This window comes from Myotis yumanensis, unplaced genomic scaffold (genome assembly GCF_028538775.1).
Source record: "Myotis yumanensis isolate MYYU_CA2020_CCGP unplaced genomic scaffold, mMyoYum1.0.hap1 SCAF_3, whole genome shotgun sequence".
NCBI lineage: Eukaryota > Metazoa > Chordata > Mammalia > Chiroptera > Vespertilionidae > Myotis > Myotis yumanensis.
The window spans coordinates 198639231-198664319 of record NW_027223754.1 but is presented as its reverse complement, the minus strand read 5'-3'; the positions used below and the strand labels follow the sequence as shown (position 1 = coordinate 198664319).

The 25089-nt window shown below is 41.5% G+C and overlaps 1 protein-coding gene across 1 annotated transcript in view; it reads right to left on the bottom strand.

Moving 5' to 3' along the window:
- The window catches only part of NR1H4 (nuclear receptor subfamily 1 group H member 4), a 69014-nt gene extending 51582 nt beyond the window's left edge, over positions 1-17432 (bottom strand). Inside the window, exons 1-3 of the mRNA XM_070410897.1 lie at positions 17247-17432; positions 6616-6768; positions 5833-5967 (exon numbers count right to left, since the gene is read on the bottom strand). Of these exons, the coding sequence (XP_070266998.1) occupies positions 5833-5899 (67 nt within the window). The 5' untranslated portion in view covers positions 5900-5967; positions 6616-6768; positions 17247-17432. The remainder of the gene's footprint in view (positions 1-5832; positions 5968-6615; positions 6769-17246) is intronic.
- Positions 17433-25089: the final 7657 nt, after the last annotated feature.

Here is a 25089-nt window from a genome sequence, read left to right as displayed (position 1 = left end):
CTATCACAATTCTTTTTATCATTGTAAAATGTATACATTTGCAATCTGATTTTATAGTCAACCTTTCTTAGCTTGCTTATTCTGAGTGCCCCTGAGATATATTTCTTAGTCTGCAAGGTTGAGAGCCAGGTCCTGGACAATAATGGATTCACCCACCAGCTGGCCAACTCATCTATCATTCTTTGTCTCATTGCATGCCTTTTACAAGCTATGCCTGCCCTATCTAAAAAAAACAGTAATATATTTTACAACAAGAAAAGGCCCTTTAGATACTTCTTTTATTTCGCCCATTTCTTAACTTCACTAACAAAGAAAACCAGATCTGAGTTTCCTGGGGGAGCAAAAACCAAAGCCATGGTGAACTAATAAAAATCGTAGAGACTGCTTTAATCTGTGGAAGAGATGTGGATAAAAAATATTTAAATTATGCTCAAACAAAATTCCATTTTGCAAGGTATCTTTCCATCTTCTGAACACTTTTAGCTTTGATTTAGCCATCAGCTCAGGACTGCATTCACTTGAGTTAAACTGAGATGAAAAAAAAATGCCTGAACTCAAATGTCAGAAACATTCCACAAAACTGCATCTCAAGATCTTTCATTGTATTTTAAAACATCTGGCTGCTTCTGTAGCACCAGAAAGATGCTTTTAATTTAAGCAAAAGACAGGCAAAAACCATATTCCAATAACAATAAAGCTACCCAGAGAAAACAGGCATAAAGAGTTGACAGAAGCATAAATTGATTAAAAATAGCTAAGGGAAATGGATTCTGAGTGAGCAGTATTATATGTGGTATGCCTCCTGCCACTTGCTGGGTCTCATTTAGAATGGGGCTTTAGAAAGACTGTTAGATACAATAATCTATAATAATAAAAGCATAATATGCTAATTAGACTGACGACCTTCCTGATGACCTTCCGGACTAAGCCGTGGCACCGTGGGGGCCAAGGCAGAGGCAGCCACTACGGCTGTCAGGGCCGAGCCCCTTGCATGAATTTCATGCACCGGGCCTCTAGTAAGGTAATATAAAAACACGCATTTCATAGCTGTTCTAGCAATGCTGTAATGCCAGAATGAGAACATGTGTTTCCTTCCTTAGGGCACCCAAAAATTTATTTCCATACTGCTCGTTTCTGTTGGCTCCTTGAAAATTCTCTGCGCTCCACAATGTTAAGATAAAGAGAACTTCCTCCCTTTAATGAGTAGAGTAGTGTTTATCATTTCAACAATTTAAATATAACAACTACATATCAAGCCCTGGACTAATTATACTGTTTTATGATGCCCTGAAGTTTACAGAACACTTTCCCACACAGCCATTCAGTTCTCCCAAAAAGCTGTGGAGTAAATGTCATTAATTATCCTCGTTTTATAGGGGAGAACACTGAATCTCAGAAAGCCTCAGTTGCCTCTGAGACTTTATTCCTTTCCATTTCATTGCTTATTTCCACTCACCTGCTGTGAACTTCTCCCAGTTTCACTGAGCTAGGTGAACCGGACCCATTGCACTGGGAGCACTGAGTGAGAGACTGCACTTTCTCTTGCTTATTCCTTGCTATTATTAGAATGCTGTTCTACTTAGTCTGAAGGTCTGTGCTTTTTAGAGTTCTTAAACCACAATTTGCTAAAAGAATACATAGATTTTAATTAACATGCTACCTCCTGCCCTACTCACTACGTCAAACCATAGGAAGCCATGGACTTTGTCATTATTACCTTTTATTATGCACTAATTACATAAAGACCCTGCCTTCTTCATTCAGCGGAGAAGTCTTTCTTAATCCACTGAATTAATCTTTGACCAAGTTTCCTGGCTTGCAAGAGCTCCCGAAGGAAAGGAGACGTAGCTCTGTTAGGTCACCATGTCCTTCCATTCTGAGGCTCGTGTGGATTGAGTTCCCGATGAGCTAGATTTGTCAGGCATGTGTGGCAGCAGGATAAGTTCAAGGACCTCACGAGGTGATTCCAGCCCCAGATTCATAATTCCATTCTATCCAAGCATCTTTTCTATAAGAACCAGCCTAAGGAAGCAGAACTGTAGAGCAAATCTGTACTCCACCCCCAATCTTAGCCTTCCTTTGAATATTCCAATGGATTGGGGGCTGAGGGGTGGAATCCCATTATACTGTGTGACACACACACCTGGTGTCACATGCTTTGGCTTACCTTTCATTTCACCCAGAGCTGCAACAGATGATCATGTTGATAGGTTCACCTGATGTTGACAGCCTGCCATCTCAAGAACATGCTACACATCCTTTTGCGTTCTGTCTCAAACTTATTTAATACCTCCAGAGACTACCTGGCCTTGTTCCAATGGCAAAAGCACAGCCCAGACATGCTGGCGAGTTAATGTCTCCAGGGGCCACCCTCAGCCAACTGGAGCCAGAGGTCCGTGAGTAAGTGTCCCAGTCCCCAGTCCCTCAGTGGACAATTCTCTATGCTACTCCCAGTGGAATCAAGCTCCCCTGCCCACAGCGGTGATCTTCATAACTCACCTCATGGTGGTTTTCCCTCCTTCCCTGTCTTGTAGCCCCAGTCCTTTGCTTCTGCTCCCTGGGAACACCTCCCACATAAACTGCCTGCACATGAATCCTAGCTTTGGGTTGTTTCTCAGGGTAACGATTTATACACAAGGGTCCAAGAATTCCAAGCCTAATCATCTCCTCTTACAAGTGCTGGTTAATGGAAATGCAGGGTCCCAAGCCAGTTCTCTAGACTCTTTCGACTGCCCTAAATGAAAATGAGTAGATAAAGCCCCTCCAAGTCCATGCTAGACTTTGGGCCTTGCTATTTCCTCCACCTAGAATGTCCTCTTTGGCTTGTCTTTTGGTCTCTGCTTGTTAACTCCCGGAACCCTTCTCTGACCACACCATTTAGAGCAGCCCCATTCTTCGAGTTACTATGACATCAACCTGGTTTGTTATTTTCATAGCTCTTACCATTCCCTAATATAATCTTGTTTATTTATTTGCATGTTTCCTGTGAGTCTTCTCTCCACTAGGAGCTTGCCTGTCTTTTTTCCTGCTTTATTACAATGCCCAGTATACAGTCAGTGCTCAATGTTCAGAGGGAAGAAATCCATGTGTTGTACCATAAACTTCACTTGCCCTGATTATAACAACATGACTGCTGTTTTTGAGTACACAGACCATTGGAAAAGAGTTTAGCTCTCCGGCTAGTTGAGCCCATGAGTTAACACTTCTGAATCTCTGGTCTATCTCAAGATCCAAAATGGTAAGTTAGGCACTGTGGGTTACTCATCCAGGGGCCACAATATTTTCCCTGGTGCTCTGTATTCTAAGCTCAGGGTGGGAACATAAAATGCATCAGTGCCATCAGGACACAAAAGAAGTAAGCAGGAGGAATAGAGGAATCAAAATGCAAGTCTTCACCCCTTACTTTGGCAAACCTTAGCTCAGGTATACCATATAGAGTGGAGTGAGACTGAGGCCCTGGGGGAAAGAGATGTGGTAAAAAAAAAAAAAAAAATGCTTCGGTCTGGCTCGAGATCGTAACAGGGAAAAGGAAAAGGAGTCCCAATAGTCATACATGGTTCAGATTAGTTTACCAGGGGAGGGGACCAGATGAAGATTTGAAGAAGCTGTTCTAGCCGGGAATAACAGCTTATGCATTGCAGCTTATGCATCTTGTGCTATTTAGTCTCAGAAACCTTGAATGAAGTGTTAGGAAAGTGGATGGGAGAAAGAACAGCACTGACAGCAAGAGTCACAGTGCTTCCTCAGCAAGCACTTCCAGATGCTTCTAACTTGACCGCTCCTTCACCTCTGTTTTTCTGACTCCTCACATCTTTCCACCTCATGGCTGCTGAGGTCAACCTTCAACCTGATGTGCTTGCTTGGAGAGCTTAACATGCAATCATAATTCAGAGCAGAAAGTGGAGTTTTTATGTGGAAAAAAAACCTTAAGTGGAATTCTCCTTAGTCTATGACATGTAGCTATCGTCTTAATTATTCTGTGCATTCTGACTGGTAGAGCAAAAATTATAAAAATGTCTATACATCGATTATTTTAAGGATTTTTAGGATAGGCCAGAAGCAAATGGTCAAGTTGCTGGACATGGAGGTAGTGCCTGTTGGCCTTGAATGCATCCTCCACAGGATGAAGAAAAGACAAAAAAAAAAGAAAGAAGATGCAGCAAGTATGTCCAAGAACTGGTATTTCATAAATAATGACTGGTCTCTCTGAGTTACCCATAAAAATCTCTTATTTTCCTTAACCTTCTTTCTCCTTTCCTTCTATTATTTACTAGAGGCCTGGTGCATGAAATTTATGCACAGGTGGAGGCGGGGGGGGGGGGGGGGGTCCCTCAGCCAGGCCTGCATCCTCTCTAATCCGGGACCCCTCGGGGGATGTCCGACTGCCGGTTTAGGCCTGATCCAGGGATCAGGCCTAAACCGGCAGTCAAACATCCCTCTCACAATCTGGGACCACTGGCTCCTAACTGCTCACCTGCCTGCCTGCCTGATTGCCCCTAACCCTTCTGCCTGCCTGCCTGCCTGCCTGCCTGATCACCCCTAACCTCTCTACCTGCTGGCCTGATTGGCCCTAACTGCCCTCCCCTGCCAGCCTGATCATCCCTAACTGCCCTCCCCTGCTGGCGTGATCTCCCCTAACTGCTCTCCCCTGCCAGTCTGATTGTCCCTAACCACCTCTGCCTCGCCCCCGCCTGCCACTGTGGCTTCATCCAGAAGGAGGACCAGATGACTGGAAGATGCCCAGTCAACCCTGTTTAATTAGCATATTACCCTTTTATTAGTATAGATGACTTGATTCGTATTTATCAAGTGCATTCTAAAATTAATAAAACATTGTCAATGCCCTTAAATACTCTTATACTGTATGGGGGCAGGTAGGCATGTAAATAGGTAAGACAAATAATGACCTCTTCTTGGAAAGAACCTGATAAGCCATTATACACAAAGGTGGTAATGACTGGTACGTAATAGCATAAGCTATTAACATCGCCCAGGGATGTCTGCAAATAGGGGATCATGCCTTCAAACACTGACTTCCGTGGAATTTCAAGCATTTGCATTTTCACTACCATCTGCCATGGTCCATTTATTAATGTAGGGTGAATAACTGGGAACATCCAAGCTCTCTTAGCAGGGCTTCTATACAAAAAGTAATTATTTTAAAAGTGGCACAAAGCTTCCCTGCCACACCCCAAATTTAACCCTGCTGACTCTGCTGATAGTCCCAATTAAAATTCTTTATAATGAGACTTTTTTCATAAATGCATAAAGTAGAGCAATATATCATTTTATGGCACCATCTAGTTACAGATCTACTGGAAACAACTTAGTACAATTTGTCCTCAAGCCAGTTTAAATGACTAATCCTGGCACTTTGCCATATATCCCCCAACACCGGAAGGATGGTGGGTAGCAAGCCTACCGCAGAACTATAACCTAAGTAAGCTCAGCCTTTAATAGGTATAATATTAAACCACATAAATCATGACTTCATACTTTAGTACATGCTGCAATACAATCAGACTCAGCCCTAGAGCAGGAATTCGTTTCTACTCCCAGCTCTGTTAATCATCTAGCCTCGTGGCCTTGGACAAGTCACAAAGCTCTCTGGGCCTTGCTGTCCTCATCTATAAAAGAGAAGACCACTCGATTCAATGAATCCAAGGTTCTATCTACCTCTAACCTTATTTAGTAGCTAACATTTATTGAGTACTCAGAAGGAACAAAAATCCTTTTGGGACTCTATCTGGCACTCATCATCTAAGCTTTGTTCTCATGCATTTCCAAATTGTAGCTTGTTTTATATAGATTTCAATGAACTTGACAACTTACCAAATAAATTGTCAGAAAGAGAAAATTCATCCGCAGCAGGTAAGTGGGAGTGTTGGATGAGATTCATTTTTGATCCAATCCAAACTTTTCTACTTGAGAATGCACCTTTGTTATTGTGATCTTCAAAAAAACACCCTGAAATGCAAATAAATAAATAGAGAGTTTGTGGAAGAGGGAAGCAGATGGTTAAGAGAGAGAGGGAGGGAGAGTTCATGCTAATTTACAAAACAGTAATTGGCTCCCTTTTGACATTTTGCCAAGGCCTTTCTTTATGTATTTGTTCTCAATATTTATCATTTTTACACCTAAGTTGGATTTATAAGTGTAAAGATACTCTCCAATTTACCTGGGAAAACACCATATGTTTTCACTTAAATTTCAACACTTGGGAGATTTGGGCAAAGCATGATGACATTTTGGTTGTTTTTTTTTCTTTTACATACAAAAAAACAACAACAAAAAAAAAACACAAATATAAAAGCCTTGATTTAAAATGGGATGTATCCATGATTTATTATCTTAAATTTTATTCTAAAGTTGAACCTGTCTTTGCACAAACACAAAAGTACTTTAAGACCCCTTTCTACTGGAATATTCTTAAGTTGAGTAGGCACTACGGAAGCAAATCAAAAATTTAGAAAGGATTCCCCCAAGATCTTTATCTTTGCCTTTTTAGAGAAAATTTAAGGGCTTTGCATTTTCACTCTCATGATCTACCTTGGCCATATGTTATCTGAGATAAAAAAAAGTTATGATAAGCAGAAAAGTCATGGTAAATCTCACCAAAATGTCTGAAGTTTCATCCTGGGGAGAGGTCCAGAACTCATCCCAGAACCCAAGAGAAGCAGTGTTCACTTTTAGTTTTATCTCCAAGTCTTCTTTCCTTCCTTCCTTCCTTCCTTCCTTCCTTTATTCCTTCCAATGTCTTCTACCTCCCTGAAGAAGAAATGTGAAAGGTCAAATAATGAAAAGATGTGCTATCAGAACCTCTTTTCCAAGGCTATTTTCTGAGGGCAATTTTCAAACCTTTTTATCCTGTCTCCACAAAATAATCGCTTTGTTTATAAATAATAACTATTTATATTTTCTACTCTGGAAGAGAACCTAGGGTTATTTTTTAGAATAATATTTATTTCATTAGAACTTTCCTATTATTCATATTTCTTTCTCTATCACTCAGCAAAATGGTCTCGCTCAAGCAGAAGTGTGTAGCAGATGCATGTGGCTGCTGGTAAGACAGTCCACCAGACAATGTTTGCTGTATTTATTCATTTATTCATGTTTTCAAAATACATTTGCTGGGGACTTATTCTGCACTAAATTCTGTGCTGAATCTTTGGAAATAAAATGATGAAAGGAACACAAGCATCCATGATCTATGACATCAAACTTAATGAATAGAGAGATTAAAAAATAATTCCACAAATATACAGATAATTGCATATTGTATTCAAAGCTGATGATGAAGGCAAAGATTAGGATGCTCTAATAGAGAGGTAGGTGTAAAAAGGAGTCCAGATGGGGAAGCAGTTGAGGGAGGATGTGATTTCAAGGATAGTTTTTATTTTTTCCAATTATAGTTTACAATCAACATTATTTTGTATTAGTTTCAGCTGTGTAGCAAAGTGACATATACTTAAACAATCATATACTTTACAAATTATTTCCCCTGATATTTCTATTACCCACCTGGCATCATACATAGTTATTACAATATTATTGACTATATTCCTTATGCTGTACTTTACATCCCCATAACTATTTTGTCAGGTACCAATCCGTACTTCTCAATTCCTTCACCTTTCTTACCAAGTTCCCCAACACCCCTCCTCTCTGGCTACCATCAGTCTATTCTCTGTATCTATGAATTTGTTTCTGTTTCGTTTGTTCATTCACGTTGAAGAACCCGTATTTTCAATGACAACATTAAACCACCTAATTAATCAATTGTAAGATCTACTCTACTTGCAGACATTCCATTATGATAGGCAATACTAGGGCACATCTGAATTGATGAAAAGACACCAGAGAGGTTGAAGAATTTAGTAAGAGACAGACACACACACACACACACACACACACACACACACACACACACACTGTGTGAAAGGATACAGACTGTATCTACTGTGGGAATGCAGACATATCTGGGTCCATCTGATGAACCAATGGCATGGTCCTACCAAAGTCTACTTTCCAGTAAGCCAAAGGATTTGTTGGGAGAAAACTCATTCTAAAGTCAGAGGGAGCCAGGAACAAGGACTCTTGCCCCAAAGCAAAGCCTGTCATTAGGCGAATGTGTAATTTTCAATGTAGCACAGTATTTGACCAACCTGTACTAGATTTAAGAGGCCGTCCTGCCACCCTGGTGTAAAAAGGGAGAAAATTATAAATAAATTGAAGCTTGGAAACCTTCAGCTATAAGGTAGACCTTCCTAACAGAACATAATAAGTAGGAGAGAACTCATCTCAACTCCACCCTCACGCTCAAACAACTCTGCCACATATCACAGTGGAACTTTGACCCCAACAGGACTCAGGGCCATTCTGGGGCAATTGTGAAAGAGCAGCTGAGGTATCACCATAACCCATGGAGAATGCCCAGCAGAGTTGCTGTGACCACTGGTTGGGTACTGGTCTCTCCAATGAACACAAAAAGTAGTAGAAGATGTGGTCAGAACAGACTTGATTATGAACAAACATAAAGAGACCCCAAGGCCTCCCTGAAATACTTGGGGAGAGGAGGACTCTGGTAGGGAGCCAAAGGTCCTGAGGAATAAACCAGTAAAAGTTGAGTTGTTGCTATTAATGGGACCTCATTCACACTCACAAGCTATTTGAGGACTTGGGAAATTCCAGTTTTAATCTGTATATATAAATTGTTATGTATACATTCAATGTGTATACATTATATACATGAATTATGTGTGTGTATATATATATATGCATATTGTATAATAAATGGATTGAAAAGTCCCTCAAAATTCATACAACTGTTGTTCTAGATTGAGTTTCTCTTATTTTTAGGAAATTCCAGTTTTCCATAAAAATTTCCAGGAACATACAAAGTACAGAGTCAGGAATTTTCCCTAATATTCAATCCAAACTTATACTCTGTAATTTAAGACCCAGTTGCTCTGGTCTTTAAAAAACAGATTTCAGCTCTTTGACTCTTACATTAGGCTTCCCTCCATGCTACCTTTTTCTCATATTTGCCTTCAGAACCTTCAGTTATGTTCATCAAGCTCCCCATACTTCTGTAGCACATCACAGCTCTCTGATAGTTCCCAGGTACCATCATCTTCATTTTGCACCAAAATCTTGTATTTTCCTCCATGCGTTCAATATCAACTTGGCACCTTCCATTCAAGTGCCTGGCACACAGTAGGCCCTCAAGAAATGTAGGCTCAATTAAATGATTTGTATTAATTGTTTTTCTTGCTTAGTTCCACCAAATTCCCTGACATTTGGTATGCTGATCCTGAATAAATGGTACAAGATAAGGATTTCATTCTCTTATTGCACAATGGACAGAATTTATCACTCTTACCCAAATGAAAGTCCAATTCCACTAATTCTGTATCATTTGCGTTATTCCCGCTAACTGGAGACCCACTATGTGGGTGCCCCTGAAGAGCTAACAACAGTGCCCTCAGAATCCAGACAGTTGGCAGAGTCTGCCCAAATCAATATTGTTGGGTTTATGATTCCAGAAGGGGCTTAAAGAAAAGGAACTCTCGAATTTTTAAAATGGCAACACAAGCACATAGTAAGCAATTCAAATAGTACACAGAAAAAATAAGTCTTTTTTCCAGTTTTGTCACTCATTTTCCTTACCAAATACAATTACTATAGTTGGTTTCTTGTGCATCCTCCTGGTTACTATGCCCACTCACAGCATAAAAGGCCCTTAAACACTGTGCCTTAAACTGGGGTTTGGCAAACTATTGCCCTCAGGCCAAAGCTGGGCCTGTTCTTGTACAGCCTTCGAGCTAACAATGGTTTTACATTTTCAAACAGTTTAAAAAATTAAAAGAAGGATATTTCATGACACGTGAAATTCATTTTTAAGTATTCATAAATAAAGTTTTATTGGCATACAGCAACATCCATTTGTTTATGGATTATCTAGGTTTCTTTCTCCCTACAATGGCAGAGTTAAGTAGTTGCAACAAACACTCCATGGCCCACAGGGCCAAAAACATTTACTCACTAGCCTTTTACAAGAAAATTTTGTTAATCTCTGCCTTAAACAAATCACAGAAGAATTTTTTTTTAAATCTAGTAATATTACAGATGAACTATGAGTAAATATAATGAATACCCTCACTTTCAACAATCTTGTCTAATTTTCTAGGTGAAAAATCCTATCTCACTGTATTAAATTGCATTTATTTGATTATTAGTGAAATTGGAAAATTTTTACATCTTTATTGCCTATATGTGGCCATTACTTTCAATTTTCTGTTTATACCCTTTGCCATTTTTTCTATGAAGTGCTCATCTTTTTTTATTCATTTACAACTGTAAACCTACTTTGCCCCACGCTATATGTGAAAAGCTTCCTCATCTGTAAAGATATGTAAGTCAGTACAGGGATTCTTTCTTACACACTCTTACACATACATATTTTTAAGACTTTGAAGAGAAAGTAATATCTTCCCATAAGATATTTGGGGACCCTACCTGTGTTCAATGAAGGGCTACTGGAAATTTTGAATGACATAATGAAATCTATCTTCAAAAAGATCACGCTATTGAAAAAGTGGGACAGAGAAAGTAAGCAGTAAAGGAAGGGGGAAAATATAGGAAATCTGTTGCTAACATGAGATGATTGGTGCATACCATGGCAGTATCTGCAGAGATGGGAAGAGAGGGACTTGAGTCCAGTGCACAGAAAGGAGAAAGGAAAGGAAAAAGCCTGGAGATACCAAGGTTAAGCCTTAAGTATTGGTGGAAAGGACAAAATGTTTATTTTACTTTATGTTTATTTGTATGATCTGTAGCCTAAGCCTTCATTTAAGGACCCAGCAGTAATTTCAGAAATGGCATGTGCTGTTTGTTTTGAATGTGATAAGACAGTGAGTGACTGGTAGCTTAGACTCCCACTTTCTGGTTATCACTTTCGACTTGTTTAGACACTGCGTGTCACAGGAAGTTCATGGTGTATGGAGCTCCTCTGATTTATCAGAAACCATTTGCAAATAGAGACCTCGGAGACACCCTGTTCCAATTAAATAGCTTTGACTCTGACTTAGAAGAATCTCAGCTCTCAGAAGATAAAGATGAAAATTGGTTACATGTGCTGTTACCTACGAACTCATCACACCCAAAGGAACCATCCTTGGTGGCATTTTTCTTGGATGAAACCATTTGTTGATGACAGAGCACACATTCTGTTGAACATCTATGTCATCCATTCCTAAAGGGCAGGGAAAAAGTGAGCTTTTTCTAGCCATCAACATTTCGTGCCCAGGGAAAGCCCTGGATTCAGCCCAAAGGCCAGAAGAATGTTAAGGGGAAAGAAAAAAATCATGATCTCTTCAAGCAGCTTACTGGAAAAGTCAGCCAATGAAAACCCAATTAGAATAGTGTGGCGTTTGAAAGAGGTAGCACAAATCCCTTCAGGAGACCAGCAAGAACAGTTATTCACTGAACCTTCATTCATTCTCTCCTATGTATCAGGCTTCGATGGAGGTCTTGAAAACAGAGTGGTGAATGAGGCAGGGAAAAAAAATCCCTGTCTTCATGGGGTTTACATTCTAGTGGGAGAGATACACAATTTGCAAGTAAACATGTAATATTTCCAATGGTGATAATCTATATATATATAAGCCTAAGCAACCATTACGACTGAATGACCAGAACGACCGGTGGAACAGTCGCTATGACACGCACTGACCTCCAGGGGGCAGACCCTCAATGCAGGAGCTGCCCCCTGGTGGTCAGTGTGCTCCCACAGCCAACCTTCTGCGGCTCCTTCCCCCCCCCCCCCCCCCCCCCCCTTTGACCAACCTCCCATGGCCCCCATTGGGACTGCGCGAGACAGATCCAACCAGCCAGATCTCTGACCAGGCCAAAGAACCCCACCGTGCACGAATTCGTGCACCAGGCCTCTGGTAAGAAAATAAATATGATAAGGGATAGAGTGGTGTGGTTGGAGAGGGTGATCTGGGAAGAGCTCTCTGAAGAGCGGACTTCTGAACTGAGATGTGGAGGATAAGAAGGAGTAAGCCACATCAAAGAAAATAAGTCCAGGCAGAGTATCAGCAAGTGTTAAGGGCCAGGGCTTGGTGTGCAGGAGAGACAGCAAAAGCCCAGTGAGGCTGGAAATGAGTGAGGAAGGGAGAGTGCAAGAGATCAGGTCTAAGAGTAGGTGGCTCTCATATGGTCTGCCGACCAGGGTAGAGAGTTTGGATTTATTCTAAATTAAAGTCATTGGTGGGTTTTAAGCAGGGATGTGACTAGGAGAATGAAGAAAGTCTCCCTGGAGGTGGAAGGCTGATTCTTGAATTTCATCTTGAAGAAGCAGGCATTAGGCTAGGCAAAGTCATGTAGTGGGGAAGACATAGGAAGGGAAAATAGCATTCTGAGCAACCATAAATCACTCTCAATACTGAACTAGTGAATTCAGCTCAAGCCAGTGGAGAGAAAGATGGCCTATTCAAGAAATAGTGCCAGGAAAATTGGCTATGCCTTTGGTGGGGTGAGATGGAATAGAGATTTCTATCTTGCGTTATTCTTGAAAATAAGTCAGGTGAATGAAAGACATTAAGATTATGAAATTATTAAGAAAAATATAGGGAAATACACTTATGGTCTTTATGAGCTTAGGGATCTCTCCTTTTCTTTGAACTAGTGACATTACTAAACAAAACATAAATTAAAAAGAATAATTTGAGCCGAAACCGGTTTGGCTCAGTGGATAGAGCGTCGGCCTGCGGACTGAAGGGTCCCGGGTTCGATTCCGGTCAAGGGCATGTGCCTGGGTTGCGGGCACTTCCCCAGTGGGAGATGTGCGGGAGGCAGCTGATCGGTGTTTCTCTCTCATCGATGTTTCTAACTCTCTATCTCTCTCCCTTCCTCTCTGTGGAAAAATCAATAAAATATATTTTTTAAAAAAAAAGAATAATTTGAATACATTAAAATCAAGAGGACAGAAATCAAGACACCATAAACAAAGCTAAATATCTGAAACAAACTGGAAGGAAATGTTTACAACATAAATAACAGCAAAAATTAGTACAAACAATACATAAATAACTCGTATAAATAAAAACAGAAAGGATAAACAATCCAGGGCAGAAATTGGCAAAGGCTGTAAAGAGGAAATTTACCAAAAGGGAAATACAAGTGGCCAATAAGCATGCAAAACGTCTGGAACTGATTAATAATTAGGAAAATGCAAATTCATGTAACTGGCTGCCATTTCCACCTATCAGATTATCAAACCTTTTTAATTGTGATAAATTTAAAAGTTGGAGTGAACATATAGAAATACACATTTTCATGTATTGCCAGTCGGGGCATAGTTTTTAATCTTTTGCTGGGTTTTTAGCCCTGTATATTAAAATAAAATGCAATTCTAATTCTTAGGTATCTTCCCTGGGAAATCTTTGCACATGTGCACAAGGATGTTCATTGCAGCATTGTTTCTTATGGTGAAAAGGTGGAAACCACCTAAACAACCATCAACAGTGAAATGGCTAAATGCACTGTGCTCAATCAATAGTTCCAAATATTAGGCTGCGGTTGAAAAAACTGAGGAGGTTTTATATGTGTTAACATTGAAAGAGGAAAGTAGAGGAGGGTAGCTTTGGGGAAAGGAAAGAGAGATTTTAGACTAAGTCATAAGGTGGTGTGTTTTTTATGAGATTAATTCATTGAGGATATCATTCCCTATTCTCCATTTGGCCATTTCTACCATTGGATGTCATAAGCAGGCACATTTAAATTCTCTGGGAGAGAGGGTTGTTTTTTATAACCTTTGTCCCCACAAATGCACAACCTCTCCCACCATCCACATCCACTGGATTTGTGCATTTGTTACACCTGATGAACCTGCGTTGACACATCCTATCACCCAAAGTTTATAGTTTACATCAAGGTTCATTCAATCTTAGTGATGTATATTCTATGGGTTTTCCATAATAGTATCATACAGAATAGTTTCACTGCCCTCAAAATCCTCTGTAAAATGCATGTATTTTTTAATACAGTATCAAAGGGTTCCTGGCCCCTTGAAGCCCAGTCATGGCCTCAGATTCAAAATCTGGGCTGCAAGAGAATAAGGATCTCCACACCACCCCTTTTGGGCATGACATTATTCTGTCCTTCCCTCTTAACACTGGGCCACAACCAGCATTTGCTCCTTAAGTGACAGGCTGGTGCAGACTTGGCATCCACACTGAGAACTTGCATAGCTCTCTAGGGAGTGGAAGCAGACAGTTCCCTGCTTGGTCAGGGAAGATCTGAGCCCCCAGGCCAGAGGGCTTTTCTCTGCTCAGCAAGACCATCTTCTCCACGGACCAGTGTCTTCCAGAGAACCCTGTTACACAGTCTGCCAGACTTGAAACTACAAAGCTCTGCTATTTCCCCTTTGCTTTGAACTAGTGACATTAATTAAAGTATAAATATCTAAGTTATCTCAGGATCACCAGGACCAGGAAAAGGACTTCTAAATCTATTTAAAAATGGGAACCCAAATCTCAAAGTTCTATTAGAATTTTTATCTTAAAAAAATGAAGATTAATAAAAATTTATTTTTTATTCCTACATATTATTTTTAGTCACCAGAAGTCTATTCTAATTCTTAGACCTAAGAATATGCTGACCAGGCTCTCTTGTCCTTGGCAAGTATTTTTTCTTGGGCAATAGTTTATTTCCTGGGAAATATTTTCCTTCACAATCAGGTTGCATTACATTAGCGTTGTACTGACACAAATTTACAAAGAGGAGAGAAAGAATAAGCAGACGTTCCTTTGTTGCCAAAACTGGGAAGGGGCAAACGGAGGAGGAGATACCTTACAGTGGAGGGCAAAGAGGTTAGGAGATGCAGAGAGAAGAGGGAGCGGGAGAGAGAAGGGAGGAGGATGGATATTTTTATATACAGTGACTTTGTCTCCCCGTGCAGCTTGGTGACTAAGGACTCTCATATAGTGTTGCCTTGTAGCTACATCTACACTGACAGAAAATATAGAGGCAGTAAAAAAATACCGGGGAAGAAAAAATTGTTTCTATTTCTTTTTTGCCCCTTCGTGATCTATGCTGCTGGGATTTAAGAGAAAAATGAGACTGAGCAAAATGAAGGAAAAGCACTCCCTCCCAAGAAAAGAACATATTTGCCTGGCCGATGCGGCTCAGTGGTTGAGCACTGACCTATGAACCAGGAGGTCACGGTTTGATTCCCAATCAGGGCATACTCCTGGATTGCGGGCTTGATCCCCAGTATGGAGCATGCAGGAGGCAGCCGGTCAATAATTCTCTCTCATCATTGATGTTTCTATCTCTCTCTCCCTTTCCCTTCCTCTCTGAAATCAATATATATATGTTTAAAATTTTAATTCTTTCCTTTATCTCCCCATGTAATGGCAACATGAGCTTTTTGTATTCTCATGGCATTCATAATCCACAGGCTCTGTGACCCACAGCAGTTCTGAGCTCCTCTCAGACATCCCTAATCACACCACCATGGCAAGTTCTTGCAGTCTTTCATTAAAATGCTGATAACTGAAGTCTCCAATCAGCTCTCCTGGATCGACCTCTGGGTTAAAGCAAATAGTGCTGAAAACTTTCCACTTCCCCTGCTCATGGTACAATCATTAGAAAATGCCCTACGAATATTCAAAGTTGTACTGGGGCTTAACCACTTACTCCTGTCACACTGAATTGTTTGCAGGCGGGTCAACTTGCTCTGCTATCATCCCAGATTCCAAGTTTTCCCAGCCCCCAACAATATCAGAGCAGCAACAAAAAGACTTTGGAGCCAGAAAGACCCACCCTCATCTTCAGATCCTGCTTGTCCTAACTGTGTGACCAGGGACAGGTTATTTGTCCTCTTTGAGCCTCAGTTTCCTCATCTGTACAATGAGTATAAGAAAAACTTCCATGCGGTGCTATTGTGAGAAGGAAATGAGCAATTTTGGTAAAGCTTGTGACATGTCGGTAGACACTGAATCAGAGTGAGCTGTGCCACACACTCATGTGCACACATTTCTTTTCCTTCCCACGATCTCAGGGGCTCACAGCTAGTGGGTGTGCCATCACAACTGGCCAGATTTGGGAGATGTGGAAAGAAGAGGAAGAACAAGGATGACATTACTTTCCCTCTCCAACCGGGGGGACAGGGCAGAGGTGCGTGATGGAAAATGCCGAGGCAAGTCCTGAGGAAGGGTCTCGGGACAAGAGAGTGTCATCCCTGGCCCTCTCTCTCTCAGCTGACTCGGAGTTGCATCAGCCATATTGCAACATTCTCAGCAAAACAGGAAAGTCCACGGTGCAAATGGCACAGGTCCATGATTTGGAGGGTGGGGGGCGACTCAAAGATGAAGGTGTCTGTGACAGCTAGAAACCCAGTGATCGTTCCCCAACATCTTTCTCTATCCCTCTTGAAGGTAGACCCAAGGTGGCCCTAGGGCAAAATCAGATTTCTTGAAAGCTAGATGTGCTTCTCAGAGAAAGAATCCAAAGTGAGTCGTGTACATGCCCTCCAGCCCCCTCGCTTCTAAAGAAAAACTCCATTGGGAGAAATGATCCAGGCTCACCTCATCGTTGCTAATTCCCTACGGCAGCAAGCAGACAAGGAGAGGCCTTATCTGTAGATTCAGACCTGGACAATTTTAATAATAAAGTTCTTCCTAACGTTCTCCATCTTCTTAAAATATTTCCATCTGCTATTCATAGGAGAAATGAAAAGCAATAGAAGTGTGTATAAGGAAGGTCAAAAGAGAAAGCCTTTTAAACCCGCTCTTCTAGGAAAAACTTTTATTTCAATTGAGCGTAGCTTAAACACTGTCCTATGCCTACTTTCCAAGTGATTAGCAATATTCACACGAAGATTTGATAAATCACCAAAATAGACCACACTATACAAGTCACTTTATCTATGGAACCAGACAGAGACGTTTCCAAAATGTGCTGTCCCCAGGGATTCTGCTGGGCGACCACATGTTAGAAGATATTTCTAAATAATTGTTCAAAAAGGTCAACAACTTAGGTTTCAGTTAGGTCAGGTTAGGCCCATTAAGCTTCTTTTTGATTGCTTTTCAGAATTTCTTTTCCTTTGTAATTTTCAGAATTTTATATCAAATTCTACTAACCTAGCATTTCTTTGTTGACCAAATTTCCTGATGTTAAAGAGAAACTTTTAAGGACAACCTCCCCTCGGTGGCGTTGAGATGGAATTAGGTACTCACTCGATTGTCTCAGGTTGGAGCTGAACTTTCAAGGCCTTGGGAGCATTCCGAGTCCAGTCTTCCTCTCCAAATCCCAGCAATTTTTCTACCAATGCTCAGGATCCGAGTTTGCGTTGGTGTGAATCCAGGAGACAGCGGAGTGAAGAGGAGGAGGGAGGTCTAGCAAAAGCTGTGGGTGACCACGGGCCTCCCAGCCCAGCAGCATCTCTTCCTTGGCTCCGTGCCTCCGGACACAGATTAGTCATTAACAATCCTTTCCCTGCTGAATGATATAAACACAGAAAGGGAGAGCCTCGAGATTCCCAGGCCCAACTCCAGAGCCCCAGAGCAGGGGAGGTGACACCACCCAGTAGCCTGAAGCTTGTCTTTCAAAACACATCTCCTGAGGCTGCTTTTTGGGGTTCAGAGTCCCCAGATTTCCGTGCACTTCACCTAAAAGCAAGCTGTCATCTTCCTTCTCTCCAATTTAATAGTTTCACCACCTCCCAGGGACTGAAGTTAAAAACCCTGAGCCTTCTCAGCCCTTCCCTCTCTCAGGCGTCCTATGTCAAATAATAACAGATTCCTGTGGACTCTATCTTTGGAATGTTTCTTACTTCCATCCCACCCTTTTCCTCTGCTAATTTGGGCCCATCACAGCTTCCTCTCTTAAGGAAAACATTGGAGCATAACTCTTTTCTCTTCTTTCCTTTCTTTTTTTCCTCTCTCTTTTTCAAATTGCATAGCAGCATAAAGGTCAGATGCCTACTCATTTGTCACAACCTTCGGCAAATCACTTAGCTTCTCTGAGTCCCAGTTTTCTCATCTGGGAGATGGAGGTGGCATAACTATCTCAAGGGCTCTGGGAGAAGTGCATGCATAGCTAAACATGTGTAAATGTCTAGAAAACTGCCTGGCATTTAGCAAGCACCCAATAAAGTTTAGCCATTATGATTCCTTTCCCTGAACAAATATTGATTGTCTGTGCACTATGTACTTGGCACCTTGCTAGATGTTCTGCCAATCAAAACTCCCCAAAGGGTTCCCATTGCCTAAAAAATAAATGCAAAATGCCATATATGGCCTGACCTTTAGAACCCTCTCCACACCCTGACAATCTAGTCTTCATCTATCTTTCTAGCATTTTCTCACATCTTCAGAGGCCCAAACCTCTTGCCCACTGATGCCAAGCTCTTCTTTTGACCTGAATTACCTTCCTTTCATAGCCACATGGCTTCCGGGCTGAGTTCTCCCGGAAGCCAACCCCATGTCTCATCTGCACTATTCTTCCCACCAAACTCCCCTCATCCTTCATTTCTCTCATTGTCCCTTAATTCCTCCGACCTTGTAGATTACAGTTACCTACTTATTTCATCTCTATTACAAAACAATATCTAGAGCAAACACGGCAGCAGACTTCCCTTTGTATCCATCCCTGGGCTTCACATAGTGCCTCTCATGGAAAGAACATTGCATAATTATTTGCTAACTGAATCAATGAGTGAGATGAGAAAATAACATTTTCCAAATTAACATGTGTGCATGCTCATGGGTGTGTAGCTGTGCGCATGCAAGTGTGTTTGTGTGTATGTGCACAATGTCCCCCATTGAAAAGTACGTTAGTGGAAGGCTACACCCATATCTGTTAGTAATGCTATTATTTTACTTCTCTGATTATATAGCATGCATAGGTCCTACAGGCTCACACTCCCTACCCCTGTGGGCTCTGATACACTAAGGCACATCCCTCACACTCCCTTTATCACAAAGAAGAGGAGAACTCTCCCTCACCCATTTGAAGCGTCTTTCTGGTGACTCTCTCCATGCTCTCTGCAGCTCTGGGCTGCCTGAGGAACTCATGCCTGACCCCCCAGCCCAATTCTTCTTAGATGATGAAACCCTGTATTGTGATTTCATTCTCTCCAGCAGCAGTGGGAGGGATGGTTGAGGCACAAACTCTGGAGCTGATCACCTGGCATTTCACAATGACTAACATATTTGCCCAAAAGGCACTTCACATAGTGCCTTTCCATGAGAGGCACTATGTGAAGGATCGCAGGTGTGTTGGGAGTGAGAGGTCATGAGGAGGAAGAAATGGAGCATTTCAGGGCAAGGAAAAGGCAGCAGCAAAGTCTCTGAGGCAGGAAGTAGCTTGGAGAATTCCATGAAGTAAACAGAAGGCCAGTGATCTTCAACTAAGAGTGTGGAGGAGCCATGAAGAAATAGGAGTAGGGGCAGTGTTTAACCACTGCTCTCTGAGGGGCTTTCCTGTGAAATGCCTCCAGTCCTCACCTACCCCTCCCAACAGAGAAGCAACATAGACACTCAGGCAGTGTTTTTTGAATTGTTGATATGACCCATTAGTGGTTCATAAAATCAATTTAGTGGGTCATGATCATCATTTGTTTGTTGTCAATAAAATAGTATATTAAAAAATAACATAGCAAATATTTGCATTGCAAGTAGAAAGGCAAGTACCGATTAATGGAGCTTTTGTTTCACTTACACGTGTGTTGATGAAACCTAGATTTCAGCATAATACAGTTTAGAAAGGTCACAGTCTAGAAAGTGTTTCAAAAGATCACTGATTTGGGGCCAATGAGACTTGGATTCTGGACATAATTTGGTGAAGAAGGAAATCAAGGGGAAAGAGAAAAAAACTCACATCCCATGAAGGCTCTCTAGTGGGAAAATGTTGATGGATATGTGATAGAATTCTCAAAGGTACAAACTAGCTACTAAAAAAAGTACAACATGTCATAGTTTCATAATATGGGAAATGATAAGTTTCTGGGTGTCACAAGTAAACTATACCTTTCTTCCCCACATATTTCTTCTCCACATTATGTCTGTGGCTTTGCCTCTCCCCAGCTATTTTGGAACTTAATCAACTCATTTAATCTCTCTAAGCCTTGGTTTCCCCACCTGCAAGCTGAGGATGTTCAACCAGATGACAGCCAGGGTTCTATCCACATCTGCCATCTCAGTGGTCTGATGGAGGAATGAGCTGTGCTCTGCTGATCCAGTGTACTTCCCAGCAACCCATGAGCATGTAACCTGCTCAGTCACAAAGGCTCCCTCACTTAGAAGGCCTTCATGTTGGTTTTCACATTCTGCGCTCATTCTTCTGAAACTCTTAATTTTCCAACAAAGGTCTTCATATTTCCATTTTTCCACTGAGCCCCACAAATTACATATCTGGTGCAGTCTATTAGTTCAGACAATAAGAAGCCTTCTTGATAGGAAGGTGGAATTTTTTCTTTGGCATTGCAGAGAGCCAAATCGGTGACTCTCAACCTTGATGGATAAAGTAGGAGATGCTTAGAGGGCTTATGATATACTCCATTTCAAAAGCCTGCTGTGCATCAAAACAACACGTAAGCGAGGCTCTTTAGAACTTTTGTTCTGCGGAAGGCTTGTGTTCAATTGTTCCAGCCCCAGCTGGAGTGGATTGTCCAAACTGCATTCAACTCTTTTCAAAACAATCTTAAGATAGGATGACCCATTTAATGCCATGGGCTGGGACACGGGTTAATTGGATGTGAAACATTCACAGCAGGTTCTCTACAAAAGATATAATAGAAAGATGAAGGTCAGTGCTGGGCCCGAGTGCTATATTATGACCAACCTGCATTTTAAACCCAGAGGTTACCAAAAAGATTATTAATAGGTAAAACAAAGTACCACATTTGGGGACATGGACCATTTTATATTTGGAAAGGTCCCCATCTGTTTGGGAAATTTAGCTGCTGGCTCAATGGTAAGCTGTCTTCAATGGAGATAGATCTACTTCTCATCAGGGAAGTGTATTTTTAGAGCTTTCCAGTGGTTGCTATGATGTATCTACACTGTTCCTTCTGTGTTTCAAGGGCTAATTATAGGTTATGACCATGGAGCAGAATCAGAAATGATAAAACCATGGTGCTGGTCTCCTAAGAAATGTGTCTGATATGGAGAAGTTAACTAGGTACTTAAAACAGTCTTGGCCTGACTGATGTGTTCAGTGGTTAGGGTGTTGGCCTGCGGACCCACAGAAGGGGGTAAGAAGTCCATGACAAATTTTAACACCACATAAGGCGAAGGTCACTGGAGGTCCCTGTGTTCCCTACAGTTGTGAGTAGAATCACAGGAAGCTAAGACCTGGATGTGGGTGGATCTGGGAGGGGCTGTAAGGGGCTCCTGAGGTTGAATATAGATTAGAAGTCAGCTCAGTGGTGCCCATTTTAGGAAAATTCAGAGGAACAGAAACCGAAAGTGCCTCAACCTCGTCCTGTCCCACATCGGGGCTGGTAAGGAGTTAAGCTGTGGAGTCATTCTAAAGGAATGGGAAAGACACAAAGAAGCAATTAAAGGGTTTCGGGAAATAGGGCCAAGAGAAAATGGTTCAAGGTGCTGAGATTGTTGGTTCTGAAGGAGGACAGTTACTATCCCTGCAGCACTGTCAGTGGATGCTGCCCAGCTGTTCTCTGCTCCACAAAGGAGACAAAGAGGGGAAGGGCTTCTACTGCAGCATGAGCAGTTTCTATTAGATTCAGAGAAAATCTGTCCATCAGAAAACAATAAAATTGTTAATCACTGAGGGGACAGACTCTGAGGGAAGACAGGGTGTTGCTATCCCTCCTGCTAAATTCGACCTGACGATGAAGAAGCTGGACTTGAATCGGTCATCTCTTCTGTGTCTCAGTGTCTTCATCTTAAACTGGGTAATAATACACCTCATAAAGTTGTTATACGGGTTAAAGAAATCTCATGTGGGAAGCATTTAGGACAGGGCCTAACCTATAGTAAATTCTGAATAAATAGCAGTTATTGAGCTTTAGGATAAAATAGTATCTAGTAACCATGACGGTCTTAAGTGATGGTGACTTGGGATGGTCCCTAAATGTCTCTTTGATTCAAACAAATACCCAATTCCTTCATCAATAGTTTTATGTCCCTAATTTTTTAATGAAATTCTGTTATTTGGAATAAATATTAGACCATTTGTCTCCTGCTTTGGTTGTGAAGAGTTCTGGTGTCAGCCATGTTCCCAAAAGCCCATTTCTAACAACCTCACCCTCTGGAGGAGTGCTGTGCAGAGCCGAGTCTTTCCGATCTTTTGGACTATGACCCACAGTGATGAATAAATTTCATAGCACAACACAGGACACCCATTCAAATATGTGTAACAGATGAAAATTTGCAAGAAAATACGTAGTCTTTCTACTTGTCACCTATGCTGACATTGTCTATTTTATTTTACTGTAATTTTTAAAAACCCTGGTCATGACCCACTAGATTGATTTCATGGTCCACCAGTGTATTGTGACCCATAGTTTGAAAAACATGTGTAAAGTCTAAGTGCTGTGACTCTTGATGGCAATGGACAAGTTTCGTGACTGCTCTGGGATCTGCTTGCACATTGGTAAAAGGGGATTAAATTATCGATATCTTAGTGTCTCTGGAAGTATAATTTAGTGCACCAGTACACTGTGCCTAATATTTATTTATTTAGTAGACCATCCTCAATATAAGTTGATTATATGATTAAAATGGCTGCAACGAAATCCCTGCACTGAAGCTGACTGTAGGTCCCAGCCCAGATTTTGTAGTATCTTCTACAGTCCTGGTGCTTGGTTTCCCACACATTTACAAACCAGTAAAGAACTTCAGAGCAAAGTGAGAGGAGGGAGCAATGCAAGAGACCAAAGCACCCCCCCCCCAAAAAAAAATATGAGAAAACTGCACTTGGTATTCAAGTCCAGACAAGAATGAGTGTTCAAGAGAAGCAGAGAGAGTAAGTTATATCCTGCATCCTCCATTTAGTAGGAAAGTTAGGACAGAATATATTTGAGTAAAATTATTTTATTCCAAGTGGCAAAAATACAAAAAAAAACACTAAACATTTTGTTTCTTAAAGGAATGCATTCCGCGTGTTGAAAAAATCATTATGTAAGAGCTCTTTTTCCAACTAAGATGAATGTGAGCTATCACTGCAGTTTGAAATAAATTGACAGAATAAGTAGTTGGGCATTTTATCCATACACTTGCATCCCATAGGCTCCCTTTAACCTGGCAACTATCATTCCTGCCTTGGTCCTGAAAGAACGAAACAGTTTTTAGATTTTGCTTCTATCACTTTTGACCATGACTAATGCAACAGGATATTAATGGAGTGTGTGTGTGTGTGTGTGTGTGTGTGTGTGTGTGTGTTCCATCTGCTCTCCAGTCTCCCTCCCAATAAGCCAGCACTGTAAGCAGGTAGATAATCCTTATGTATTTTCTTCACACCTCCCTCAAACACACACACACACACACACACACACACACACACACACACACAATGATGAAGAAAGCAAAAGCTACCTACCAGAAGATAGACCTCTTAAAAGAGATTTTACTGGTAACCTGGGAATGAAAGAGGAGAGAAATGCCTCCTGGGCAGCATAGAGCTGGACTGGGAGGAATATGGTGCCAACACAGCTGTCCTAACGTAATTCAAACTAGAAGCAATATTAGCCAAAACATGAATAAAAAAGAAATCCAATTTAATTTAGGCTTTTTTCTTTTGATCAATGCAATTATTTTTTTTGTAATATCCACTCTTTTAAGGTTGTGTGTGTGTGTGTGTGTGTGCGCGCACTCGCTCTCATGTGCCCCTGCATTGCTCATGTCCTAATTGAGTGTTTATTCTGCCTTTGGGTTCCTCGTAATGCTTGAGAGGGAAGAGATTGCCAAGTCTGGGAAGTAGAAGAAGGTTAGTAAGAACTCATGCCCCACTCTACCTTGGGTCATGGGGAGAATTTCTCAGGGAATGGCTTCAAACAGTCTCTAGAAAGTTTGGGCTCCAGACCCAGGGGTTCCTTGCAAAGATTCAGGTCCTCTGAGTGTGCAGGGAAGGTCCTTGCAGGCTGGGGCAGCAGACAGCCCAATGGTGAACATGTTGGTGTCCATGGTTGGCTCTTATACTACTGGGTCCTGGCCAGTTTGGCTCAGTAGTTAGAGCATTGGCCTGCAGAATGAAGGGACACAGGTTCGATTCCCAGTCAAGGGCACATACCTGGGTTAAGAGTTCAATTCCCAGCCCTAGGTTGGGGTGCATGCAGAAAGCAATCAATCAATGTATCTCTCCCACATGGATGTTTCTCTCTCTCTCTGCTACCCCCATCCTCTTTCCCTTCCACTCTGTCTGATATTTTCAATGGGAAAATATCCTCAGATGAGGGGAGAGAGAGAGATACAACAACACTGGGCAGTCTCAACAATAACCAAGATTTAATTTATTGACAGATTATATTTTATGCACTTGAGTTTCTGACCTGATATTTAAACCTGCTCACTCCTGGACCCATCACCTCGGTGGTACCTCTGCAGTTGTGGTTGAAATCTTCCTTTCTGGACCATGTAGCCTATGGCCTTTGAGAGGCAATTTGCTCCCTAGCCCAGCCAATGAGACACTGCCCCTTGGACATAAGCTGTCAGGTTGGTGTCTTACAGGCAGGACTGGAGCAATAGGCCAAAGATGAACTGAATATCTATACCAATCTCTGGGGCTTTATGTTTCAGAAATATGATAGTCCTACTACAATAATTCATCATCCTGTATTATATTGGGAGGAGATAAGACAAGGTGACACTCTGGGGAGACACATCTCCCTGCAGAATGATGAATCATTTCAGCCATAGGATGTTGTCAGCCCGCCCCTTCTTCCCTGGCTCCAGGCAAAGGAAGAAGTGTGCTCTATCAGGCTTGGAGATCAGATACTGTGGAGGAGGCTAAAAAGAAAGAATGCTTTGTTATTTTAACAAAGCCCATTTTCAAAGCACTGTCCCTCCCTGTGACAGTATTTATCAACGAGAATCAGATTGTCATCAAAACAGGCCC